The sequence below is a fragment of the Paroedura picta genome, chromosome 6 (genome assembly GCF_049243985.1).
Source record: "Paroedura picta isolate Pp20150507F chromosome 6, Ppicta_v3.0, whole genome shotgun sequence".
Lineage (NCBI taxonomy): Eukaryota > Metazoa > Chordata > Lepidosauria > Squamata > Gekkonidae > Paroedura > Paroedura picta.
In genome coordinates, this window is record NC_135374.1 from 89907150 (window position 1) to 89932221 (window position 25072).

General features: G+C 41.9%; 1 protein-coding gene across 1 annotated transcript in view; it reads left to right on the top strand.

Annotated features, from left to right (window-relative positions):
• MRPS9 (mitochondrial ribosomal protein S9) overlaps nucleotides 1–25072 on the top strand; it is a 47257-nt gene that overhangs the window by 9675 nt on the left and 12510 nt on the right. The window contains exons 2-6 of the mRNA XM_077343583.1: nucleotides 1893–2075; nucleotides 14063–14125; nucleotides 14208–14238; nucleotides 16291–16370; nucleotides 22541–22626. Of these exons, the coding sequence (XP_077199698.1) occupies nucleotides 1893–2075; nucleotides 14063–14125; nucleotides 14208–14238; nucleotides 16291–16370; nucleotides 22541–22626 (443 nt within the window). The remainder of the gene's footprint in view (nucleotides 1–1892; nucleotides 2076–14062; nucleotides 14126–14207; nucleotides 14239–16290; nucleotides 16371–22540; nucleotides 22627–25072) is intronic.

Genomic DNA, 25072 nt, shown 5'->3' on the forward strand with positions numbered 1-25072 from the left:
AGATACCTGACAAAAATATGAATGGTAGTTGGCTCTTGCCAGGTTTTCTGATCACTCTTGCCTGATTCCAATTTTTACTGCACATCCCATCCTCTGAGGTTTTAGTTTCTGTGTGTTCCTAGGGTACTGATCGACTGCATAATAACCTGACAGCCTCCTGAAATGGCTGATGTGCTAGTTTGGGATCTGCTACAAGAAATCTGAAAGGGCTGTAGATAGGAAATGCTGGTTACAGCTGGAATAGGAGAGTTAGGCTAAAATTGTGAGCTTTAATAGTATAGGTAAGGAATTACAGAATTGATACAAGGGTCTGTTTTTGTATTTGTGTTGTTAGAAGGAAGTGTCCCTCCCCCAGTAATATGTCTGAGTTAAACTCATTTACTGGCAAACTTTTGATGTAGTGGTTAGGAGTGCGGACTTCTAATCTGGCATGGAGGGTTCGATTCTGCACTCCCCCACATGCAGCCAGCTGGGTGACCTTGGGCTCAACACAGCACTGATAACCGAGCATTAATATCAGGGCTCTTTCAGCCTCACCTCCCTCACAGGGTGTCTGTTGTGGGGAGAGGAAGGGAAGGCGATTGGAAGCCACTTTGAGACTTCTTCGCGTAGAGAAAAGCGGCATATATAAGAACCTTCTTCTTCTTCTTCTAGGTTCCTATAGGAATAAAGAGGAGTGAAGTCATTCTAGCCCTGATCCTGGCTACTTTACTTACGTATAAATACAGTCCATTTTAATTCAGCAGAATTGAAATAAAGATATACTTCAAGTCACAGCTTAAAAATTGGCAGATCTCTGGATGTCCCTTTTGAATGGTTGCCTTTTGTAGCCAGCTGAGTAGGATCGCAAGTTTGTACCCTTGAACTTCTGCTGGGTGGTGATTTTGTGTGTATGAGAGAGAGAGAGAGAGAGAGAGAGAGAGAGAGAGAGAGAGAGAGACGTGTTTCTTTCCAGGGAGACAACTCCAGTAATCTGTTTATGGAATAATTAGACTGCTGAGAAGCTTTGTTAATATGAACACAGGAACAAATAAAGTAGTGCATAAAGATGGCTTTTTGCCAAGCTTGAGCCATTACTGCTTTGCCAGTGATTCTTCTATTCCTTTGGCAGAGTGCTTGATTGAAATTACAGTTGTCTTCCCCACTGATTATCTTGGTTAAAAGAAAAACAAATCTGTCTAGCCGTATCTTATAGACTTCCACAAAAGCGAGAAGATAACCGTCTCTTGGACCATTGTTTCAAGCAGGGATTGTGTTCACTACTAGGCATTGATGGCAATTGTAGTAGGGTTTTAAGAGGGAGGGAATTCATTGTTCAGCCAGAAATGTTGGCCTCCAAACTAGGCATTCCAAATGGGGCTTGTCTTAGTCATTGTGTTGGGCAACTGAGCTAGCAGCCATTGGTCTGTAGCTCCAAGGGATATTGAGAAAACACTTAAAAACACAAAGCAAAATTCTGGAAATGTCAGGACACAGATGGAACCTTTTTCCCTATGTGGTGGACTTGTAAAAAAACAAAAATATATTGGAAAAAAATAACTGAACATGCAGATTATTGTACATACAGTAATTAAATATGAAAAGTTCTTAGAAAGTTCTTATGGGGGGAATAAAAGTACTGTACTGGTAGATTTGGCTGTGAGAGAATTACCATAAGGCTACCCAGTGAATGTGAGCAGAGGTTTGAATGTTTCTGGTGGGTCCCTACCAAGTGGGACAGGGTACTCCAAAGGTTTTCTGAGCTGCTAGGTTATCTGCACTGACTGGTGGGTTCTGTAGTAGTATTGTCATCTTTGTTTTTGTACCAGTGTAATAGGGCAGGCCTTAGTCGTGTCCATGCTCCCATTTTGATAATGCAGTCTTTGCTTCTATCTCTCCCTCCCCCTTTCCAGGCACCAAGGATAATCTGCGCTAATTCCGCCATAGCGCAGAGGAAAAATGTTGCTGCTCCGGGACCTGAGAAATATACAGAAGTTTTTATTAAGAAACAGATTGAAGAGTTCAACATAGGAAAGAGACATTTAGCCAACATGATGGGAGAAGATCCAGAAACTTTTACCCAAGAGGATATTGATGTAAGTATGGTTGCTCAGTTGGAGAAGTAATTTACTGCAGGGTTTCAGAATTGAAAGCTCTTTGCTTCAGCATGAGCCTCTCAGCTCTCTGTGAATTTTAATCGAACTGTCAGAATACGAGAGAATACTACTATACATAGAAAACATTGCAACTGTGGCTCTGAATAGAGATTCTGCCCCTACTACTGTGCGAGGTCAGACATCACAGTGTAGTGCTCTATACTATACCTTGCTAAAGCACAGCAGGTTCTTTTAAAAACTACTAATGGATAATCCCCTTGATCTGAGGTCGTAAGAACCACTATCAAAGTTTATATAGCATTTGGAAGCATTTACCCGTAATTTGACCTGCTGAGTATACTTACACTGGGGTTGGTGTATGATACTAGAGCAACTAGCGTTGCCGGTGACCTTTTTCAACATGGTGTGCAATTCTGTGCTTTTGGACTTGGGAGTAAGTCCCTCTGGGACTTAATTCCAGTGTGTTTATTATTATATAGCATTCAGGTGGTTTAAGAGAAACCAATAAAATAACCACCATAATAAAAGCCGTCATAAGGTAAAACAGAAACTCAAAAGAATTCACAATCAACAAAGAGAAATCTAAGCCAGACTTTGGAAGCTCACAAGGCATAATAAAGCGACAATTTTTTAAAAACCCTGAAGTTGAAACAAAAATACTAATTACCAAAGCCTTGGGGAGAGATGACAGGCTTCCCCCAATCACCTATAGTTGATGTTAGGCTAATGTCATTGGTAAATGAGGTTTGAAATATATGGGAACAACTGCCGCAAAGGCTATTTCTGTAACGGTGTATTTAACCTACAAAAGCAAGAACCTGTCTTAGATGGCTTGTTCTTCAGCAAAGTGGGTGATTTCCTTATATGAACATTTTTGAAAACAGCACTTCTCTCCAGCCCCCTCATCTGTTTCTTCCCTTATTGTCCTCTTTGGCAGCGGTCCCCAACCTTTTCCAGGTTGAGGACGGCTTCTGGGGGTGGGAGAGAGCCGGCAGGGCACAAAGACACATGCGCAGCAGCGCTGCACAAACGTTCATGTGCAGCAGCACTGCACAAACATGCATGTGCAGAGCTGTTGCGCATGCATGTTTGCGTCCGCTGGGGGCACATGTGCGGCAGCATGCCGGTTGCCGCACCTGCCTCTCCCCCCCCCTTGCAGCGAGAAGCTAGCCGGGGCCGTGAGCGAAGCGGCCACTTCGCTCGTGGCCTGGCAAACTTCTCGTGGAGGGGGGGGGGAGAGGTAGGCGTGGCGGCCCGGTACTGAGGCCTTCGCGGCCTGGCCCCTGGCTGCAGACCGGGGGTTGGGGACCACTGCACTTTGGTACCTTGTATGATAAACCGCAATATCTCTGTGTTTGAGGCAGCCTGTGTTATAGAGCAAGCAGAGTGATGGTGTTGGGTTTGAATAACTCCTTGAGCCGTGAAAGTCACTCATAGGCTTGTCTAGTCACCCACTCAGCTTGCCTAACCATGTCCCTCTGATTTCATGTGGGGGGTAATACAGGATTCAGATTCAGTCCTCTAAATACTGGATGCTAAGAGAAGGGAGAGAAGGGATTGTATGTTTCCTTGAGCTCACATAGGTGTCTGGCTGGAAGTAGAATGTTAGACTATCAAATTTAATGTTCTCATTTACCTTTTTGTGTGTCAGGCAACAGGCAGCCTATCTTTTATTTCTAATCTATATTTCTAGCCTAAATCTTACTTTAATTCTATTCTACTTGTATCTAAACTTTAAATTTCCTGGCTAAATGCTGTTTCTGGCGATTCAAAGCAACAGGAGGAGACTGGGGAGAGACAAGCCTGTAAAGGTGCACTCTGCAAGAAACAAAGGAGCACATGGCCATTTTAAGCCTCTAGGGGCTCAGGCGGCCGAGCAGCATGCAGAGATGAGGCTTGGAAGACATTCTGCTCTTGGAGACTGAAATGGAGGCTCCGATGATTGAGCAGTGAAGTTGGCAGATGGGTCCTCTCAGACTGCCCCTTTCCCAATCAATGAGGAGGCTCCATCACTTTGGCGGCAAAGTGATGGAGATTAGAAAGATCGGCAAAGGAAGCCTCTAAAAAGCGCGCCATAAAAGATGGTGGACATTTTGGGTCAGGCGGAACCGCGGTGCAGCAAAACACCCCTGATGATATTCCTTTGGACGAGAAGGAAGACACAGTAAGCGCCACCGAGCAAAAAGATTTCTAGCTCCTTGTTACAGAAAATAATGAAAATGGTCAGAGTAAAAGAAAAAATTGCTCATAGACCCCATGAGGATATGGGGGGGAGGTGCAGCAGATCCCCATCACGAGGCTGCAGCCGAGACTGTGAACAGGGAGACCTGCAGAAGAGATCTTGGAGAACTAAGGCAGCCCAAAGATTGGGTGTATTATAGTCCTTCCAGAGAGAGCATACAATCCGAGGGGGAGGAATCCTCGGAACGGGATCAGGAATTTTTATCTGATGAAGAAATTGTGGAGAAATTGGAATTACGAGAACAAAATAAAGGGTTTTCAGACCAGATGACTACCAGTACTTAGTGGGGAGATATATGGCAGCATTAAATATTAAGCAGTCTGCAGTGGAAGAAGAGGTGAATCCCAAATTAAGGTCAAAAATTACTGAAGACAATACAGAATTTTTTCCTCCAAAAGACCAATTCCCAAAGTTGCTTCCTTTGCCACAACATTTTGAGAGATTACATAGAGCCGGAATGGGTAAAACCAACGGCAAATAGACAATTCCCCAGTCAACAAAGAAATCATAGGATATGCCTAAATATGCAGAATTATTTCAAACTCCAGTTATTGGTGCACCCATTATTGCATCAGAAACATGTGGGTTATTATCAGAGGAAGGTGAAGGGTCTGCGAAGGACCATTTAGAAAAATGTGCTTTAAGGAAGACCTCTCAAGCAGTGGCAATGGCAACAAAAGCAAACCTCTGTTAGTTCTGTTGTGGCAAGAGCTTGCACAGTGTGGGTGCACGAGGTAGCCCAGTTAATTCCTGAAGGCAGAAGACTTTCAGAAGACGTTCAGAGAGTTCTGAAAGCAGTGTCATTCTTGGCTGATGCATCTCTAGACACTTCTATCTTTACAGCTAGAGCCATGGCAATGAGTGCTGCAGCAAGACGGACACTTTGGCTGAGAGCGTAGCAAGCAAATTAAAAAGCCAAATTGATTGTGACTGCGTACCTATTTTATGGTGATAAGTTTTTTGGGGAAGCGTTGAAAAGGGTATTAGTTGAAACACGAAACAAAAAGAAGGCAATGCCTAGGACCTTGAGAAGGTCAGATAAGAGGTTTCAACTGGGTTCATCCTCCACTTTTAGCACTCAGAACACCCGGCCTAGGTTTTGCCAGGAAGCCAAAAGGCCTTAGAACTGACTTTTGAAGAGGTTACAAGACAAGCAAGATAGAGAGCAGAAGCAGCCAAAACAATGACTGCACAGCAGCAATGGTGGGAGGCAGATTAACCTTATTCAAAGATCGGAGGGTAGGAGCAGAGGTGGACAGATGGTCACAGGAGATTGCCCACAAAGGTTATGCAATAGAGTTTCAGTGCCTCCCACCAGGCACAAAGTCTCCAGTTTCAAAATCAAAAGAGAAATGTCTGGCAACAAAATAGTCAATGGAACATTTAATTCAGATTCAAGTGATAGAAAAGGTCTGGCAACAAGATTGGCAATGGAATATTTAATTCAGATTCAAGCCATAGAAAAGGTGCCAGAGGAAGAAAGGAAGCAGGGAGTATATTCAATACTTTTTCTAATCCCCAAACCAAATGGAGATTGGAAGGCGGTGTTAGATTTGAAGTATCTAAACAGGCTCATAAAGACGAAGAGGTTCCGGATGGAAAAATTAAGATCAGTCATAGAAATAGTTCAGTCTAACTTCCTTAGACTTAAAGGAGATGTACCCACACGTGCTAATATTGAAAACAAAACAGGAAATACCTCAGAATGTGTGTACAAGAGAAGCACTTTCAATACAAGGCACTTCCGTCCAGTCTCTCCATGGCACCAAGAACTTTAACAAAGTTGGTGGTGGTTCCTGTAGCGATCCTAAGAGACAGAGGGGTACACCTGTATGCCTTTTTAGATGACTTGTTAAGAGCACAGAAAGACACAACTCACAATGAAATTATTTCAGGGGTTTGGTTTTGTGATAAATGTAGAAAAGAGTGCATTAGTGTTGAAGCACAAGATGGAACATTTAGGAGTGTTGATAGACTCACAACAAGCAAAATTGTTCCTGACCCAGAAAAAGTTAGAAAAGATCACAAGAGCGGGAGTGGTAGTAATACGCAAGAAGATGTCATTGCTAATGCAGCTGGCAGCTCTGATGGGAGTCATGATTTGTACTCTAGACATAGTGGTGTGGAGCAGATTACATTCAAGAACATTGCAAAGGTTTCTCAGACCTCTTCAGGGTGGCAATTGTGAACAAGGAAGTAAAAGTAAGCTTACAGTGGTGGACAAAGAAGGTGAACCTTACACTGGGGGAGACTTTCAAAGAGTTAGAGCCAATAGAGGTATTGACAGATGCCAGTCTAACCGGCTGGGGAGCATCAGTGGAGAGACAAACCAGACAGGGGTCGTGGTCCCAAACACAAAGCAGATTGCCAGTCAACGTATTGGAAACGAGAGCAGTGTCCTTGGCTTTGACGCAGTTCGCACAGTGATTGTGGCAGACGGATGTCCTAATACAAACAGACAACATGGCGGAGAAGGGCTACATAAACAATCAAGGGGGGTCCAGGTCAGCCAACCTGCACAAAGAGGCCTGGAAAGTATTAATGTGGGCAGAGAAGAGACTCAAGCCCATAAGAGCAGAGCATATAAAAGGGAAAGAAAACATGACAGCCGATTGGCTGAGCAGGATGACCATTTCGGAAGCGGAGTGTCAGCTAAACAAGGAAGTGTTCAGGGGGATCACACACAGGTTAGGGATGCCACAGATAGATTTATTTGCATCAATCTCAAACAGACAAACTCAGAGATTCATGACCCGATATTGTTATCCACAGGCCAAAGCGACAGATGTGATAACGGCAGTAGGACCAGAAATGCTGCTTTATGCCTTTCCGCCCTTACCGGTCCTACCTCGGCTATTACAAATAATTTGGCTGAGAGCAGAGATAATTGTAATAGCACCCTTCTGGCCAAGAAGGCCATGGATTTCAACACTGAAACAATTAGCAACAAGGCTACCAGTATATCCAGATCTACTGACACAACGGCTAGTCTGGCACCCAGATCCAGAATGGCTCACTTTAACCGCTTGGAGATTGAGCGGAAAGTTTTAGAAACCTTAGATTACAGTGAAGGTGCAATTAGCAATATTTTGTCATCCAGACGTCGATCTACAAATAAAATCTGCAATTATACATGGAAGGTATAAGGTGGCGTAGGAGAAAGAAAGTAAACTCTTTGAGACCAAAAGCCAAAGAGGTGCTGGATTTCCTCCAAGAGGGAGTGAAGCAGACATTAAAAGCAGTGACCTTATGGGGACAGGTAGCAGCATTAACATCAGTCCTGCCCTTAATAGATGGGAAGCGTTTCTCAAGACATCCACACATCCTCAGGTTCCTGAAGGGAGTGGTGGCGACAGGTCCCCCAGTGGTTCATCATATCCCACCTGGAACTTAAATGTGGGGTTGCAGTGCCTCACCAAACATCCATTTGGGCCATCACCTCAGCCAGGAGAGCCTCAGAGTTGGCAGCGGTGTCAGCAAATAAACATTTCTGCATCGTGCACAAAGCCAGAGTGGTGCCTGGACTGGATCCTTCATTTCGGCCTAAGGTGGCATCAAGCTTCCACGTAAAGCAAGAGGAACCTTAGCACCCACTCGCGTCAAGAAAACGGGTTATAACCCGGACAATCTCATTTTCTCCTTATTACAGGTGTCAAGTGTAAGACCAGTTCAACATTTTCATCTTATACGTGTAAAAAGGTGAAGACAACAAAGAACAACATCTTACTTAGCAAAGCACAGTGCTTGTAATGCTTGTTCGATTTGCTCACATAACATCAGGTGTTGTAAATGCTTAGGCTGTATAACGGTGTCTGTTATACATAATTAAATTTCTGTTATAAAAATATGAAAGCCGCTTAGCAGTGGCAGCACAATTACCAGGCTTTACACTTGGAATGGTAATAATTCCTTCTGATGAGTGCTTATGCATCTCCTGTCGTCTACTGTTAATCAGCGCATGCAGTGCTTTTCCAAAGTTGACATCCTTGGGTTCTTTAACTTCCTGGCATTTTGGATGTGTATGTTTTAAAACGTGCCACATCGGGAAATGTGTTAACCGTGTGTCAGTCCTTTATTTCCAGTGGATTCTTGCACAGTGCAGGTTTTTATTCGTGGTTATATTGTGAAGAAATAGAAAAAGTTAAGCTGTAAATTACAAGGGTATGTCTTGGGGTGGGGGAGAACCTAGCAAATTGATATATAACTCTGCAGAAGTCTACCAATTGCTTTTTAATTGGTATTATAGACCGTGCTCTGAAATCAGGATGTTTTATTCTCTTATGTGTGAATATGCAGTATGAAGTTTCTCTAATTGATTCGCTTTGCCCATTCCATTTGATGTATCATTTTTCACAATATTTCGTAATTTGTGCTCATTTCTAATGAACAGAGTCGTTAGGACAGGCATGTCTAAGTACAACTGACAGCTAACATTAGGTGCCAGATGCAGTTTATAAAGCAATGTAGAACTGTAGAGAACAGTTTAAATAAATTAGCACCTGTACATTAGTCTCACTTGCTGGTAATTTATAAGCGAATCAGTAGAGATGACATTTAGGTAAGTCATTGATCAAGTTAACAGCTGCATGCCCGCTGCCCAGCTGGGATACCTAATTAATAGAGATTGCAGTCCTGACCTAGAGCTTTTCCCTGGGTTGCAAATGTAATCCTTTTATTTGGCGATTTCACTTTTACCGTATGTAGTAAACAATTTGCCTTAGTTTTCAATCTGGCAGATCATTTGACATGTAGGACACTATCCTCAAAAGTTATATGTACTTCCAGCTTACTTATAATAATAATTTGCTATCTGTTGACTGCAGTAACAACTTGGTTTACATCTCTCAGTCTAATTAAAAAGGTTCCTTATTCATAGTTATGAAGAAAAGTGAATGGTGCTATTATATTGGATTAATATGTGGTTACTAAGACTCTTCAGAGGAAGGGGTAGGCCAAAGGTCTTGGTTGACATTGACTTGCTGACTACTTGTCTAATGCCTAAATGTAAAACAAATGTTTTTAAGAAATTGGTTCCATTGACAAATGCCTTTGGGCAAGGGTATTGGGAGACTGTTCTCTTTAAAAAAAGAAAGAAAAAAGAAAAAGTTGTGGCCTGAAGCGCATTGATTAAAAGGAAAAAGAGAGCTTCCTTTCCAACAACAGCATATCAATTTTATATGATACAGGTTCACAACTAGTGAAGATTTAAGACATCTTATGTTGTTTAGTGCCCAAACGTGGAGTTGCTCTAAGTTGATTTAAGGCAAGTTTGGGACTGGAAGTAAGAGCAGTGAAGCATAACCTGAAAAAACTTGAGCTTCAGAAGGTAATGTTTTATCTGTGATATCCAATTGAAAGAGAGCTGGGAAATATCTCAGTTTTCCTGAAAATCTGTTTGCTAATTCTAAAATAAATAAAAATCACCGCATGTATTAGCATGAGCACATTTGTAATAATATTATATGATTATATTATCTTTATTAGTCCTAAACAGTTTCTTGAAACCCCATAGCTTCCTTTGAAGTAATGCTGCAATACTATGGAATAACATAGTAGCATTTGTAATAATAATATGGAATAACATAGTACAGTTATATGTAATAACTGGCACACGCCAGTTTCCTTAAAGGTATATTCGATCTGCAAGGTTGATTTTTAAAGATTGTGGAGACTTAACATTATTACAATGATCAAAATAGGACAGGAATAACTATCAGTCCATTCCAAATTTGATCCTGATTATATGGCCATTTATCTGTAACACCCATGCACGTCCTACAAGATATTGGCTGACACATTTTGAGGCTCCTTTTCTATCTAATGAAGGATTATTCCAGGGTAAATTTGAGGCACTATTTGTATGATGTTTGTGTGGTTGTTGCTGAAATTCTTACACAGGTTAAGAACTACTTGTTGCTGGAACCCATTAACTTTCTTTCCAGGACGTCCCTTTATGACTGGTGGTATTGGTGTGGAAACCTACTCTGTCATATAGGCCTCCCTCTTCCCCGCAAAATCATTGTTGTAGGAGTCTCCATGTTATCATGGGAGTTAGACTACGTGGGCAGCTTCCACAGATTCTCGCTCTCATGTTGTCCTTCAGGTTCCCCTTTCCCCCAGAAGTGAAATTTAATTCTTTGTTCGGCTGATGGGAAAATTGTGAATAATTAAATAAATCATGTGAATCATTAAATAAATTATTCAAAATATGGAAACATTGTCTATCCCAAATCCTTTGTACAGATGCATGAAAACTTTTTAAGTTGATGTTTAACTGAGCAAATAAACGAAAGCTTAATTCTGATGCTGCTGAGCTTCCAGTTGGATGGAAAGAAGGGTAATCAAGGAATATGATCAAGCCTATAGTACTCCCACTTCAAAGCCAGGCTGACAGCATAAGCATGTTCTGGAACATCTTGGTGGTTGTGGTAGCCAGGAACATGTTTTCAAACACAGAAATGATTTAGCCCCTCTCACTTAGGATTTCCAACATCTCAATATTAGGACATCATGCAAAGATTCCCATATGGCATGTGCTTTGATGCACTTTGGTTTTTCCTTTTATTTCATCTGATGGTGGTACCTAGAATGGTGTTGAATTTGATATTTAAGGTTGCCCTTAGTTTGTGGCTCGCCTATTTCAGAGCTATTCTTCACATCCAAGAGTTGCCCTCTTGATTAGAGCTGCTGTTGCATTTGCTGTCTTGAGAATGTCAAAGTTTCTGAAGGGTGTTCAGAAGCTAAGCAGGTCTGGGTCTGTCCAATGGGAAATCACCTGGAACTATACACGACATTGAGTACCACGATGAAAGAAGGATGGGACATAAAATGCAACGTTGTTGAGAGTAAAAAAGAGCCATACTCTATATAATAGAAACAATTACCATGGTTTCCTTAATAACCTGATGCTAGTGATGGCTGCTAAGAGAAACAAGTCGCTATTGCACAGTAAACTTGGATGTAATTAGTTGTCCATAGAAACACCCCTTTGGGAGAAGTGGTATCAGCAACTGCAGGTTGGTTTTTTTTGTGGGGGAGGCTGCATTGACCAAATTAGATGACTGAGCGTGCTGGCCGTGGATGCACCACAACTCAAAATAAAATTTGAAGTCTTCATCGATGAATGATGACCTTAGCCACTGCAAATGCTTAATATATAGAGAGTTTTATCAGAAGTCACTTGAAGTGATTTTTTTGCAAATTGCTTGCAGTTAAGGGTTTTCAAGCAAACTCAGAGTAGCTTTTCTCTTGATTTTAACAGTATGCCTAGTTCTCAAATAAGTAAACAGTTGTCTAAAAGAGTTTGATGTAGAATTAATGTTCTTAATCTGTGACTTCATGGTTCCCTTAAGTTGCCGTCCTAGTCACACTTGCTTAAAAGTAAGTCCCGTTGAACACTGTGGGATTTGCTTGTGGATAAACATGCATAGGATTAGGCTCATAGCCTACCTGCTTAGAATGTACACAAAAAATAGCCTATTCTGTTATGGAGTTTTTGCTTTTGTAGCTGAGATTAATGTTTGAATCAAGTCAAGCAGGCTAGTAAAGAAGAGATTTCTTAATAAGTATACACAGTTGGTCCCAGAATTAGATAATATATTCTTTTCATATGTTATTTTATATGGTATTTAATATCCGTTGGCTCACAGTGGGTTTTCCTATTGTCATTATAATTAATCCCCATTTGTTCACAAATAGATGTTCACCTACTCTGTGTATGTGTACAATATCCCCATTGACTAACAAATGGGAATTTGTCAAAGTGCTAAGAGAAACAAAATACTATTCCATAAAATCAAGTTAATCCTTTTTTGTTTGCGGCTGAATTCTCAGAATTTCTGTTTAGAATGCCAATAGGGTATTAATAAAGTGGTAGGTGAAGTCTTTATACACTTCACACATATTAAGTGGTTTGACAAGATTGACAAACCAATCTGTGTCCACATAAAGTATATCATCAGCACGTTATACCCTTGAGTTAATGTAACCAGCAATGAAGTACAATTCCTCAGAGAGGAAAAAACAAACTGCAGATTTGAGACTTATTTCTCATTGTTGTGCAGTTAAAAAAGGTTTTGTCCAGAATGTATATGCATGTACATAAAAGTTCAGGACCATCTTTAATTTTGCATAACATCCTGCCAGTCCTTGAATCTTAAGGCAGTATACATAGATATTTGAGGTGGTTCCCAACCACCAATGAACTGACAAGGCCCAGGCCTGCTGACTTCAGGAAGGTTGGTGTTCCTTACACTGCATAGTTTAAAATAACAAACTGGAAATGTAGCCAAATAAATGTTTAACTAGGTATTCAGTACAATTAATTCCCTCATCCAGTACAATGCATCTAAAAGTTCTACTGTGCGGGGGGATGGGGCGTTATTTTGCATAGAACGCAATCCCACCTTCCTGCAAAATAAATAAAACAATGCCCTGGTCCACCCTACAGTGCAGTGAAGCACTGTGAAGCCAACCAGGGTATTTCTTGCCCTCTCTGGGCCACTGTAGGGCAGTTCTCTGTTCATACAGGCCTGCCACAGGACAGGCCCTGGTGGTCCCTGCAGCAGGCTAAGGGACTATGGATTCTCCTGTATTTCCTTAGCCCAGGCCAACTGAGGGCCTGATTCACAGTGGCCCAGGAGGGGGCCTGTCCAGCAGCTGCATCATCTGGAATTGGGGAGTTGCCCCATATCCATATGACCACCCTCTCGGCCCCATACAGCAGTGGTCCCCAACCTTTATTAGGCTGGGGACCGGCAGGGCATTGGGCCGCGCCCGCAGGGACCGCGCAGGCCACGCCCACGCTTCCGGCCGCGCCTGCGAGCCGCGCCCGGCCGCGCCCGCGGGCCGCACCCGCGGATCGGGCCGCGCCCGGCCGCGCCCGCGGGCCGCACCCACGAGCCGCGCCCGGCTGCGCCCGCGGGCCGCACCCGTGGATCGGGCCGCACCCGCGGGCCGCGCGGGCGCGGCCCGGCCCTGATTCCCTCTCCCCGCCCTCCCGCAGTAAGTAGCTTCCCGGGCTGCAAGCTTGCGGCCTGGGAAGTTTTTTACGGCGGGGGGGAGGGGCGGGGAAGGGGATCCGCGGCCCGGCGCCATGGCCTTTGCAGCCCGGCGCCGGGCCGCGGCCCGCAGGTTGGGGACCACTGCCATACAGAATAGGCCTATGTGATCTTGGCCAGTCACACGAAGTCAGCCTTCACAAGGTGGTTGTGAGGATAACAAATGAAGAAAGTGAATCATGTATGTGTCTTGTGCTCTATAGCAGAAGAGTTTCTGGTTAGGGTTTAATCAGAGCCAATTATTTGGATGGGTTAGAAATCACTATATACAATAGATTGAATTAAATGGGGAAAGATAATAGGTGTATGGCTGTTCATTTCTGGCGGGGCATTTTAAGCTTGCCTTGAGAACCCATTCATCTCCATGATCCTGTAGCATTGTTAACAGAAAGAAGTTGAAGCACATGGAGGGGGAATCACACATGTAGCTTTCCTAGTAGAGTTCATAACATGGAGTTCATAAAGTGCACGAATCAACTTTTATATTAAACGTTGAATAGCAGAAAATTATGTAGCCAACATTTGCCTCTTAGCCATCATTGTAACAATCACCTTTGGAGGTTACAATTGAATGGCAATGTTAAAGTTTCTGGAATGCTAGATTTTTGTGAAACACCTAACACTCTATAAAAATTATAACCAACAAAATATCTGTTTGTCTGCAGAAAGCTATCTCCTACCTCTTTCCATCTGGCTTGTTTGACAAAAGGGCCAGACCTATAATGAAGGTAAGAACCATATTCAGTCTAGTTGATATCAAGACAGGTGTGCTTTATCAGTGCATTAACTTGATTTTATTTTCTTAAACAGCATCCCACTGAAATATTTCCAAAGCAAAGAGGTAAGTGGAGGTAAATATTATGTTCAGGTATGATATTTGGTACCTGATTCTTTTTGTCATCTCCCCTTGGTTTACCTATAAAAAAAAACTTATGAAAATACTCGAAGGCACTAGTGGGCAGCGGCAAGGAGAGCAGGCCAAGTGGGGGGGGGTCCGTACCAGAGGCAATGGGTGCAGCAGCTACCAGGTTGGTGGCAGGCAGGAGGCTGGGAAGTGGCCTGAGCAGTGGCGGGCTCGCGCGGAAGGCTGGGGGCTTACATCTTGGCGGTGGAGAGGGCGGCGGCTGGTGAATGGGGACGGTGTCAGCATGTCGGCAGCGGACAGCGAGCGGCTGGGGAGTGTCATGCTTGTGGCCTGGGGCGCTGAGAGTGCATGGGTTCGGTGGCAGGCAGCGTGGGGGCGGCGTGGTGGTGCTGCGGGGAAGGCCTCAGTAGAGGCGGGAGCTCCGTGGTGGGCATAGGGGCGCGGGGCGAAAAGGTGCTTGTGGAGCAGGTAGTTCTATGGGGTGCAGGCAGAGGGGCACGGGACGTCACTGCCGGCTAGGCACGTTGAGGGCCGTTCTGGAGCAACGGAAGAGCTAAGTGGGCCAGGCACAGTCCGCACTGGCCAGGAGCTGTGTGGCAGCAAGGCTGGGCGAGTGTTCCCATGCGGCTTGGGAAAGCGGGTGGTCTAAGGCAGTGGGCCCCAACCTTTCTGAGGCTGGGGACCAGCAGGGCATTGGGCCGCGCCCGCGCATCGGGCCACAACTGTGGGCTGTGCCCGCGCGGTGCGCGGCCCGGCCCTGATTCCCTCTCCCCGCCCTCCCGCAGTAAGAAGCTTCCCGGGCCGCAAGCTTGCGGCCTGGGAAGTTTTTTACTGCGGGGGGGGGCTGGGAGAGGGAGCCGTGGCCTGGCGCCGGGCCGCGGCCTGCAGGTTGGGAACCACTGGTCTAGGGGCTGTGCTGGGTGCCACAGGATTGGCCTGCTGCCCGTGGTCTCGGAGGACCAGACAGCAGCCCTGAGACCCAGGCAGCGCCGCCCAGTTGGCCATTTCAAAAATATATAGAGGAACTGTGGTAAGGATGGAATCATGGAATCATAGAGTTCGAAGGGATCTCCAGGGCCATCTAGTCCAATTTAAGGCTGCATTCCCAATATCCAGAGCAGGTGTATTTGGAATTATGTGCTGTTAAAATAAGCAGCTCTGGAACCCAGGCTTCTCTTGCAGTTGAATGAGATGAAAGTACTGTAGGATGGTAGAACGTGCTGGACTACTCCAGCCTGCTGGCATTGAATACTGTTTTTGGAGGAGAAATTCCTTGCAAATAAGATCTTGCACAGTAGGGGTCCAATCCACTTCTTGTGCTAGTTTACTATTTGCAAGGAGAACTTTATGCATCAGGACATTTTAAAGCTGTCACCTACTTTCTTGCGTTAGTGCGATGCAATTTATCACGTTAAGACTCTCCCACCTCATTTTACCGCATTTACCGTAGCCCAGATCTGATTAGGTGGCCAGAAGCTCCTATGAGAAAGAAGGAGCACTTTATAAGGCGCTGCCTTGGTTTGTTCTCCTCCTTGCTCATTCCCTCAGCCCACAAAAGGGCAAATGCCTTGTCTGTCTCTCCCCACCGTTAAATGCGGTTGGGCTAGGAGTGTTGACAGCTTCCTCACTTTGGCAGGGATTGACAAGACCAGGTGGAGGTTCACAGCCAGGAAGTCTCGTGTGCTTTTGAAGCAGGCAACAAGGTTACATGAGGAAGAAAGGCTTGGTGGTAATTGTCACAAGGGGGGAAAAATGCATGCTTAAATCATCCCTAAAACCAGGCTGATTGGTAATAAGCTTAAAGTGAAGAATGAGAAGGTTAGGTCACATATCAGACAGGATTGTTAACCTTTAAGAGTGATTATGTAGTAGGGTAAATTATCTGTGGAGATTTTGATGTGCAAACCACTGAATGGTGAAGGGTGAAAAACGCTCAGTACATTTAGTCCTATTTAAGGAGGGTGATGTGGGCTGTAGTTTGTTCTCATTTTTTTATAATTACTGCAATTTTTAATGTCTTTCCTTTAGCAATCCAATGGGATGAAGATGGACGTCCATTTCACTTTCTTTTTTACACTGGGAAACAATCTTATTATTCACTAATGCACGTAAGTTGTGATTTCCTCCACCCCCCTGCTCAAATTAAAATTACCTTCAGTATAATGTGCATACCTAACTCATGCTGTTTTTGGGTTAAACTCCTTGGCAGTTTAAGAAATTGGACTTTTGAGCTTTAGTTTTAAGCTTTAGTCTGGTTCACTGTATTTCAAAGATTTCATGTTATGGTAGATGACTGGAGTTGAATTCAGAATCAATTTTGAATATGTTCTTCAGAGAAAGAAGTACTGCAGAAGGGGCTTCTAATGAAAGGGCTGTTATATAAGGAGTGCAGTGTTGTTGTTTTTGAAAAGGGGATACACAAAGAGCAAAAGAACAAGAAAAGAAAAAGACAAGAGACTTTAAGCAGAAGATGGCAGGGAGAGGTCCCCAGACAAAAAGACCAACCAATTTCACTGGTTCCTTAATTCTGGCCAAGGTCTATGAATCAGGCTTCTGTGCTCTTTGCAGGAACATGGATTAGGAAATGGTGCTTTCTGTGCTCATTAGTTTAAGGATTCCGTTTAGGAAGTTTGGTGCCTGTAGCCAGGAGCTGCGTAAAACTTATTCTTTAGCAATTATAGCTGCTGATCATGTGATTTAATTAGGATGCTACCAACTTTCTGCTTCCTGGGTTTGAGTGGCTGCTAAATTATTTAATGTTGCCAGCCGTCCTGTCTGTTATAGCCGTGGTGTTTTAGTTCTTTTAATCCAGATGAGCGGTTCCAGTCAGAATAGGGGAGAGAATGTTTCTATGGGGGCTTTGTCCATCAATGTGTAATTTGGGTTTGAAAATGACTGAAGCCCTTGCACTTTGTCACTATGAGCTAGTTTTCCCTTGCCTTTCCCATCAGGTGCACTATGGGAAACTTCTATTTTCCTCAGATTTGTTTTTTTGCTGCATTGTAAACTAACCCTAGCCTCATTCTTGGACAACTGTACTGATTTGGTATGATGTCCATTTTCCCATGGATTTCAGAAAGATTGACAGACAAGTACAAGTCTGCCCACCCCCAATCATTAATTGGAAACAGTACAGTTGTGTTACGGGCAGTAAGTTTTTGGACATGGAATCCACACACTGGTATATGTGATATTCATGATTTCTGTAAAGTTTCCCAGCAGTTCTAAGAAATAGGTGGTCAGTCAAACAGGCTGTGCAAGACGAGTGCTGCACAGTAAAGTTGAGGGGTTCTCAGAGAAATGCTCTGAGCCATCTGTTACTCTAAACATCAAATGTCCTTGTTCAGACTCACTGTGGCTTTACAGCTGCCAGTTGTCAAAGCCAGGCAGCCAGCAAGGCAGGTAATCCTGTAATGTACTTTGAGACTAAGGTTAAAAACCTTGAACTGGCGTTCTTGAAATAAATAACATATTCATACTGTTTGGGCCACCTATGTATTGTTGGAAGACCAGGAGAGGAAAACTGTTGACCTAAGTGCACAAATTTACACAAACATCTTGCTTAGTATGGGGACAGTGTCAAACCCTTGTTTCCCTCATTATCTATTACTGGGGGGCAGGATGCAGTCACATCTATAGGACTCCTATAAAAAGATCAGCTTTACTGGGGCTTTTTTTAGAATTATCTGGTATGTGTTTGTATTCTACACACCCAAAGGGACAAAAATCTCCACTTGTCAGGTACATTTATTATTATTTTTTTAGAGGGAAAAGAGAAGAATTCCCCCCCCCTTTTTTTTTTGGTTGACCTTGGGCAAATGAGCTTCTTGCCCTGGCAGAAATGAAATGAATGATAAATGTAGAGTGTGTCTTTGCTGAGTAATGGAGCTGCAGTGGAGGCTTTCTAGAGAGGTTTTCTCCTGCACAGCCTGAGGCAGCCTGAGGACCCCTACTGTTCATTTAAATAGGTATGTCAAATCTGCCTCGAAACGCCGCTGGTTTGATCTGTGGTAATATTTGTGAAGGTTCCATATGGACTTGAGCCCCCTGCAGTGCTAAGAAATAATGTACAACGCTTCATGGTGCAGACGCAAATTTTCTCTGAAAAGGGATGCAGCGCTGCGTTTTAGCTGTCGGAGGGGATGATGGAGCTGACGCGCTAGGCCTGTCAACTTGTTACACGGATGGGTTGCACGCAGAGAGGCTGTGGAAAATCTGTGCCTTTTAGCTTTTCTACTTAATCACGGTTGTAGCATTGCCTTTAGACTGTATGCTACATTAATTCTCTTCCTGCCTTCTGCCTTTCATCCCAAGTTTCACGGGAAAAAAGTAAAGCATGCAGGTCTTGTAAAGGAGCCTTATCAAAGCAGCTGTCATCTGACAGGCCATTTGCATTTGTTTTGGCTGAAATGGAGCAACCCAAGGGCAAGATGTTTTGTTGCATTCCATCATAATGAAGAAATTTTTTAAAAAAAAATTACAAGGAGCGCAACTTTATTTTAGCTATTGGTTGGCTTTGAAAACGGTATGTAAGGTTTTCCTGAGATGGAACCTTTCTGAAAGAATTTCTACCCTTTCTCCTTGATTAAGTCTTCCTCATGTGAAATCTATTTTGATTTTTATAAGAGATTTTAAAAGTTTGCTTGAGTAGTATTATAGTGTTGTAGATGTCCTTATTAAAAATAATGTAAATAATTTTAAATAAGATATCTAATGTTCTCAGGAGTACAGGGAGAATATTCTGAACCACTTGCATAAGAATTAAGGAAATTTTTGTCTGGGTCAGAATTGCTCCTTTAAAAAGTCTATGGGGAAAAATCACATTTTTTTTTACTCAGCCATCTGTAATTTATAACTAATTAAAAATTGAAGTTTTTCCTAAATGTGTTCCCTTTCTGACTTACCAGTTTTTATTAATTTCAATTGAGGCAAGTAATCTATGCCACTTTAACAAGTAACTATAGCCTCTAAAATTAGGTACCTTTGTAATGCCATCCATCTTCAACTCCTTTTCATATATGACTTGAATATTAGACCTTATTATAACTTCAGCAACTTTTATAGTCTCCCTTTTCACCTTTATTCTCTGCTTGTTGAATATAGTTTTGTTTGCGTCTTGCAAAAATTATATTTGAGTCAAATGCACACTGGGAAGACTTAACCTTTCAACTCGTCAAGCTTGTATAAGACAACTCGTCAAGCTTGTAAAATGTTGTGCACACTTATTTTATGGAAGTTGTGTCTGTGCCTTATTTCTAGTATGGAGAAGGTAACACGTTTCATGCTGTACGTAACAGATTTTTGGATCTCTTCACACTTTTCCATCCCCTGATAGTCACTTAAACTAGAATGCTAAGCAATATTTTAAATATACCAATTTGAATATATGTTTTTTCTAAGGAACAATAGCATAAAAATTTCATGTCTGGTGTTTGAGATTGGTTATATACAAAGCCCCGAGACACACCCTCACAATTCATAGCAAAAACTAGCTTTGAAAGGCATGAGTGTTCTTTCAGGGTATGTTTCAAAACACATCCAGTCCCGTGAGTTCTGCATCTTAAAAATATGTTCACCTTGTTAATTGACAAGATCAAGGGTTCAGTCCTTTATTTTATGACAATACATATAGAGCTCCCAAGTCTCTTAGAAAATCTACTGCAAAATAGCTAAGGTTTGTAGGGAATACAGGCATGTATATTTATGACTGTGGGTTTCACCTCTGAAAACAGCACCATCCATTTAGAAAACAGAAGGGTTTTTTCTCCTGAAATGTTTCAGGCGCGAATGTTTTCCCCAGATTCACATAACTTTGCAAGATAGCACGTACCATTATCCTATCCATTGAGCTGTTCTCCTGCTAACAATTTTGCACATGCCTACCTTTACGGCTGTACACATTCATAAATTTAAGAACCACCAAACTGTTTGAGAAATGGAGAAAAGATAAAAATGGGAATAGAATGCAGTAGGCAGAAACTTATCAAGGTAGATTACTGGTTGGTTTTGTTGTGTTTAATCTCATCTCTATAATGCCTCTGCGACTTCCTGGGACAGAATAAGTTGATGTGGCACAGACAAAGTGGAAACGTCTCATGTATCCCATGTCCCTGTAATATTGTGTGATTTCTACCTTGTTCTAGGCAAATCTATACCATGTTGTAATGGGACAGAAATATGGGTTGAGACCAGAACTCCACAGAATGTAAAATCCAGTGCAGTAACATTTTATTTTTAAAGGATTTCCAGCCCTCATGGTGAAGATAGAAACTTAAAAATGGTGAAGTATTGTCAGAAAAACTTGGGTTATCCTTTCGAAAATGTTTTTGCAGTTTGAAAAAAACCCATACATTTCACGCTGAATATATTACAAAAATTTTAAAATGCATTCTGAGTCAGAAATCAGCTCATATATGACATCGTGGGAATTAGCAGTTTAGTCTCCACGTCATCAGAATCATCATGAGATAAATTGTCATGCAGTTGCATTATCTGAAAATCGTTGAACCTTCAGATGCTTAAAGCTGGAGCAGCATGCTCCGTTCAGTCTGTGCATGTCTAGCATTATTCTAAATTATCACTCTTGAGAATCTGGAATCTTGCAAAAAAAAAAAAAGTGGGGGGGTTGGTTGGGGACCGAGCTCATAAGCTGTATTGGGAGATTTCCCAGGCTCCAGAGAAAAGGGTCCATTTTCTAGGACCTCCAGTTAAAATACTAAAGAAATTATAGTAAAAGAAGAACGCTGAGCAAGAACTGCAAGTCAAGAGTTGGATAATTTAATTACATTGGACAAGAAAGCCTGTTGTTCAAATAAGTTCAGTTAAAAGCGCAGCCTTTTGAAATTTGGTTCTCTAGCCATGCATCATTTAAGCAGCAGTTTGGAAGGGTATGTCTACCACACCTTGTTCAGTCAGTGATTCGAGGAACACTTTCTTCCTTGTTGCTGCCAAAGCTCATTGTGTATTTAGTGCTTCCTTTTGTGTCCAACTTTTAAAAAATGGGGGGGGGGTGTAATTTTTTAATTGAATGGATGTGATGCACTTTTAAGGGCAAAATAGATGTATGGCATTCTGCCTGTAGCACGGTGCAAGGTGCATGGTTTGAGAGAGTCGACCATATTATTTCTTGATCAAGTGATTAGGATGTCTGACTTTGAGATTCCTATTTCTGAAGGCAGCAGAGCTCACCCCACTAGGAAATATTCATTTATATATTCTTTGTTATGTTTGTGTATATTGTCTTTCTGTCAATACCTTCAGAACATGCTTCAGGTGTTTTTGGGTATGCCTGGTTGCTCCTTGACATTAAAATTAGGGCTTACTTTTAGAAGGCAGCTGCTATATTGTAACAATTACCTTTAGGTGCCTGTTGGTTTGAACTCTTATTACTTACATGCATGCTTATTTTTTTAAAAAATGTTTATATGAACTGAAGCATCCCTTGTATGCTTAAAGGGTAGACGGAAAGGGCATTTGGAGTAATGACAAGCAAATTTTTGGTGCTTGAATGCTTCCTTAAAAACTTTTAAAAAGTGATGTGGACCACCCATCCCAAGATGCAAGTTGTCGTGGGCAGGTTAACAATAACAAAACTGATACATTCTGGAGCCCTTCACAATACCAAGTATACACTTTTCTCCTACACATTCTGTCTTTATTTATTTCCTGCTCTCTTATAGCAGTGGCAAGTTCAGTTTTGTTTTTGTAATTAAAACTATGTCATGAAGATTCTCCCAAAGCTTGGGCCCATCTTTCTCGATTTTCTTTTATCACCGAGAAACCCCTGACACATTCTTCAGGCTTCAAGAAACCTCAAAAGTTGTATGATCATACAGAATTTGGTTGAGAAGCATAGCTGCATACAGGTCTACCTGGGACCCCTCCCCACCTCCTCCAGGCCCATCATTGGCTATTTGGGGACGGGTCAGTGGGTCATCATGGCTATATATGGTCATATCACCCACTAAATATTTAACAAATATAAAAAATATAAAAATTAATCTTCTGTATCTCTTTAGTATGACTGGCATTATGCCGTATTTAATAAACAAGCATATAAAAATTAATTGACTCTCACCCATTCAGGAAACCCTTCCAGGGACAGTCAAGAGACCCCAGTGGTTGATCCCATATTGATCAATCGGTGGTGGATCACTCTGTGGTAGATCATATATTTTTCAAACCACTAGGTATAAGAAAGGCATCCTTGCCAGAGTACTATTTCCCTGCAGTTTGAAAATAACTGGAAACTCTCTCTTCTTATTCTCATTTGTTGTAGGAAATTTATGATAAATTACTGGGTATTCAGGCACATCAAGATCAAATGCGTGCTCAAGGATTAGTTCCAGAGATCAAAGGCCACATGTAAGTTACCTTTGAGACCATAATGGTAATGTTGATGTTGGGGAGAGCGTGGAGCAGGTGCATTTTTAATATGATTAAAAATACATCATTTTGTAAGGTGCCATTTTCCTGGAGAATTTACCAGCATAATTCCATGTAATATGTTGCTGTTGCTAAAACAATATTATATCCATGAGACTGTTTAATAGTGTTTCAAAATTTCCAACCAGGAACCCAAACGTTGAGCAACTAAACAATAAAACATAATATTACTATTTATTACGCAGTACGCAGAATCATAGGATTAAAAACAACATACAAAGGTACCATTAAAGTCTAATCAGCAACAACGTGAAGTTGCACGTCTGGTTCCAGAGAATCATAATAATTGGTTGCACATATATAATAACCTTGGTCTGTGGTTTGCACATGAACACACACTGGGAATTTAATTATGACTCAGGATGGGATGGTGGTCCTTAGTGACCATGCTTGATGAGTGTGGGCTCATTAATATATGCAGAAGTGATTTATAATCATTATTTGGGGCTTCACTTTTTGTGACATATACAGTCTGCCTGGCCTTAAAAAGATACTTTATGTTGATATAGTTTGTGTGTGCTCATAATTTTGACTACCAAAGAAAGCCTTCAGGGTCCTTTGGTTATTGTACATGCAAACCATTATTGTGATTCTCTAGAATTGGATATGCTATGATTTATTTCTTAATGGTATTGCTATGTCATTTTTAACCCTATGATTCTGTGCACTATGTAATTAATATCCATATTATATTTTAATTTTTAGTTGGTCAAGTTTTGGGCTCCTGCCTTGATTTTCCAGGGGGTTGTTGTTTTTACCCCATTTTTGTTTTTTTCTAGCCTTAAAATTGACAGCCTGGAAAAAAGAAACTGGTGGTCAAGTATGAGCCCTAGGTGTTTTGGAAACTTGTATGCCTTAGTTAATTTTTTAATCTTAATGAAATAATGGGCTGATTTCTACAAATGGCAATCCAAAGCTACTTGCAGATATAGATCATCCCTAACCTTTTGTATCTCTCTGTCTCCCAGGATCTATAAAAACACTTTTAAATTAATTATGCCAAACAGGGAAAAAAACATAACAATGATAACAAGTCTACATATCAACATCTGTTAAAGGTTTCCTAATATCTAAAAGTATCTCCATGCCCATTTGTTGTCCATATGCCATACTTTCAAAAGCTGGTAAAGTAGTCATGCCTTCAGTTCGTTGAATTATTGGAGTTGGGCATTTCTCTTGTTGCTAATATTGTTTCTTGGACCTTGACCTAAGATCAAGTGAAGATCTGTAGCAACTTGATGCTGAGGTTTGTGGGAACCTCATTAACAAAATACCTTTGGATAGAAAGGGATTTAGGTGAACTTCTCCCCCCTTTTTTCTTTTATTTCCTTTTTTTGACTGCAGAAACTGGCAGTAGAAGAAAGTGATAGTGACTTGACACAGTTCCTGCTTCTCCTTACAATCAGTGTGTACCCCATAGCAATTTTGTCTCTGAGAGCCCTGTGACATAGAATCATAGAATAATAGAGTTGGAAGGGACCTCATGGGTCTTCTAATCCAACCCTCTGCACTATGCAGGACACTCACAACCCTATCGCTCATCCACTGTAACCTGCCACCCCCTTAAGCCTTCACAGAATCAGCCTCTCCGTCAGATGACCATCTAGCCTCTGTTTAAAAATTTCCAAAGATGGAAAACCCACCACCTCCCGTGGAAGCCTGTTCCACTGAGAAACCGCTCTGTCAGGAACTTTTTCCTAATGTTTAAGCAGAATTTCTTTTGAATTAATTTCATCCATTGGTTCTGGTCCGTCCCTCCGGGGCAAGAGAACAACTCTGGTCCAAACTCTATATGACTTCCCACATAAACACACACTCATCAGGTTTTGGGAGGTCACAGAGCTACTAAGGGAAGGAGACGTTGGGAAAGTTTGGATGTATTTAGTTCATGGGATCTACCTCTTGTTCAAAAGTAGACTTACAAAAAAGTAAGAACATAACATAACAAAGTTTAATAATACAGCAGCAAGAGTGGAAGAAGAAGGGAAAGGGTTTATGGACAGCATGGAACAGATAAATCTATGGACATTTGGAAGAAGACTTAAAGTGGATTTGCATGGGAAGGTGAAAATTTTGGAAAGTAAAAGCAATGTTACAAAAATCTGGGTTTATAAGAAGATATAGAAATTGAGTGATATGGGAAAGTTTAAAAAGTTACCTCTGTACTTAAACAGTAAGTTATATGAGTGGTAGAACAGCCCCTATAACCGCTTTTCTATGGATTTTTGTCTCCTTGAAGTCTGTCCTTTACATTGTTAAGATTTTTCTTAGTCCCTTAGGTAGAATTTATGAAATTTATTTTTATGTTGATTTAGAATGACCACAATGGTGCCAAATTGATGAAAAGAAAAAATTATTTAATTAG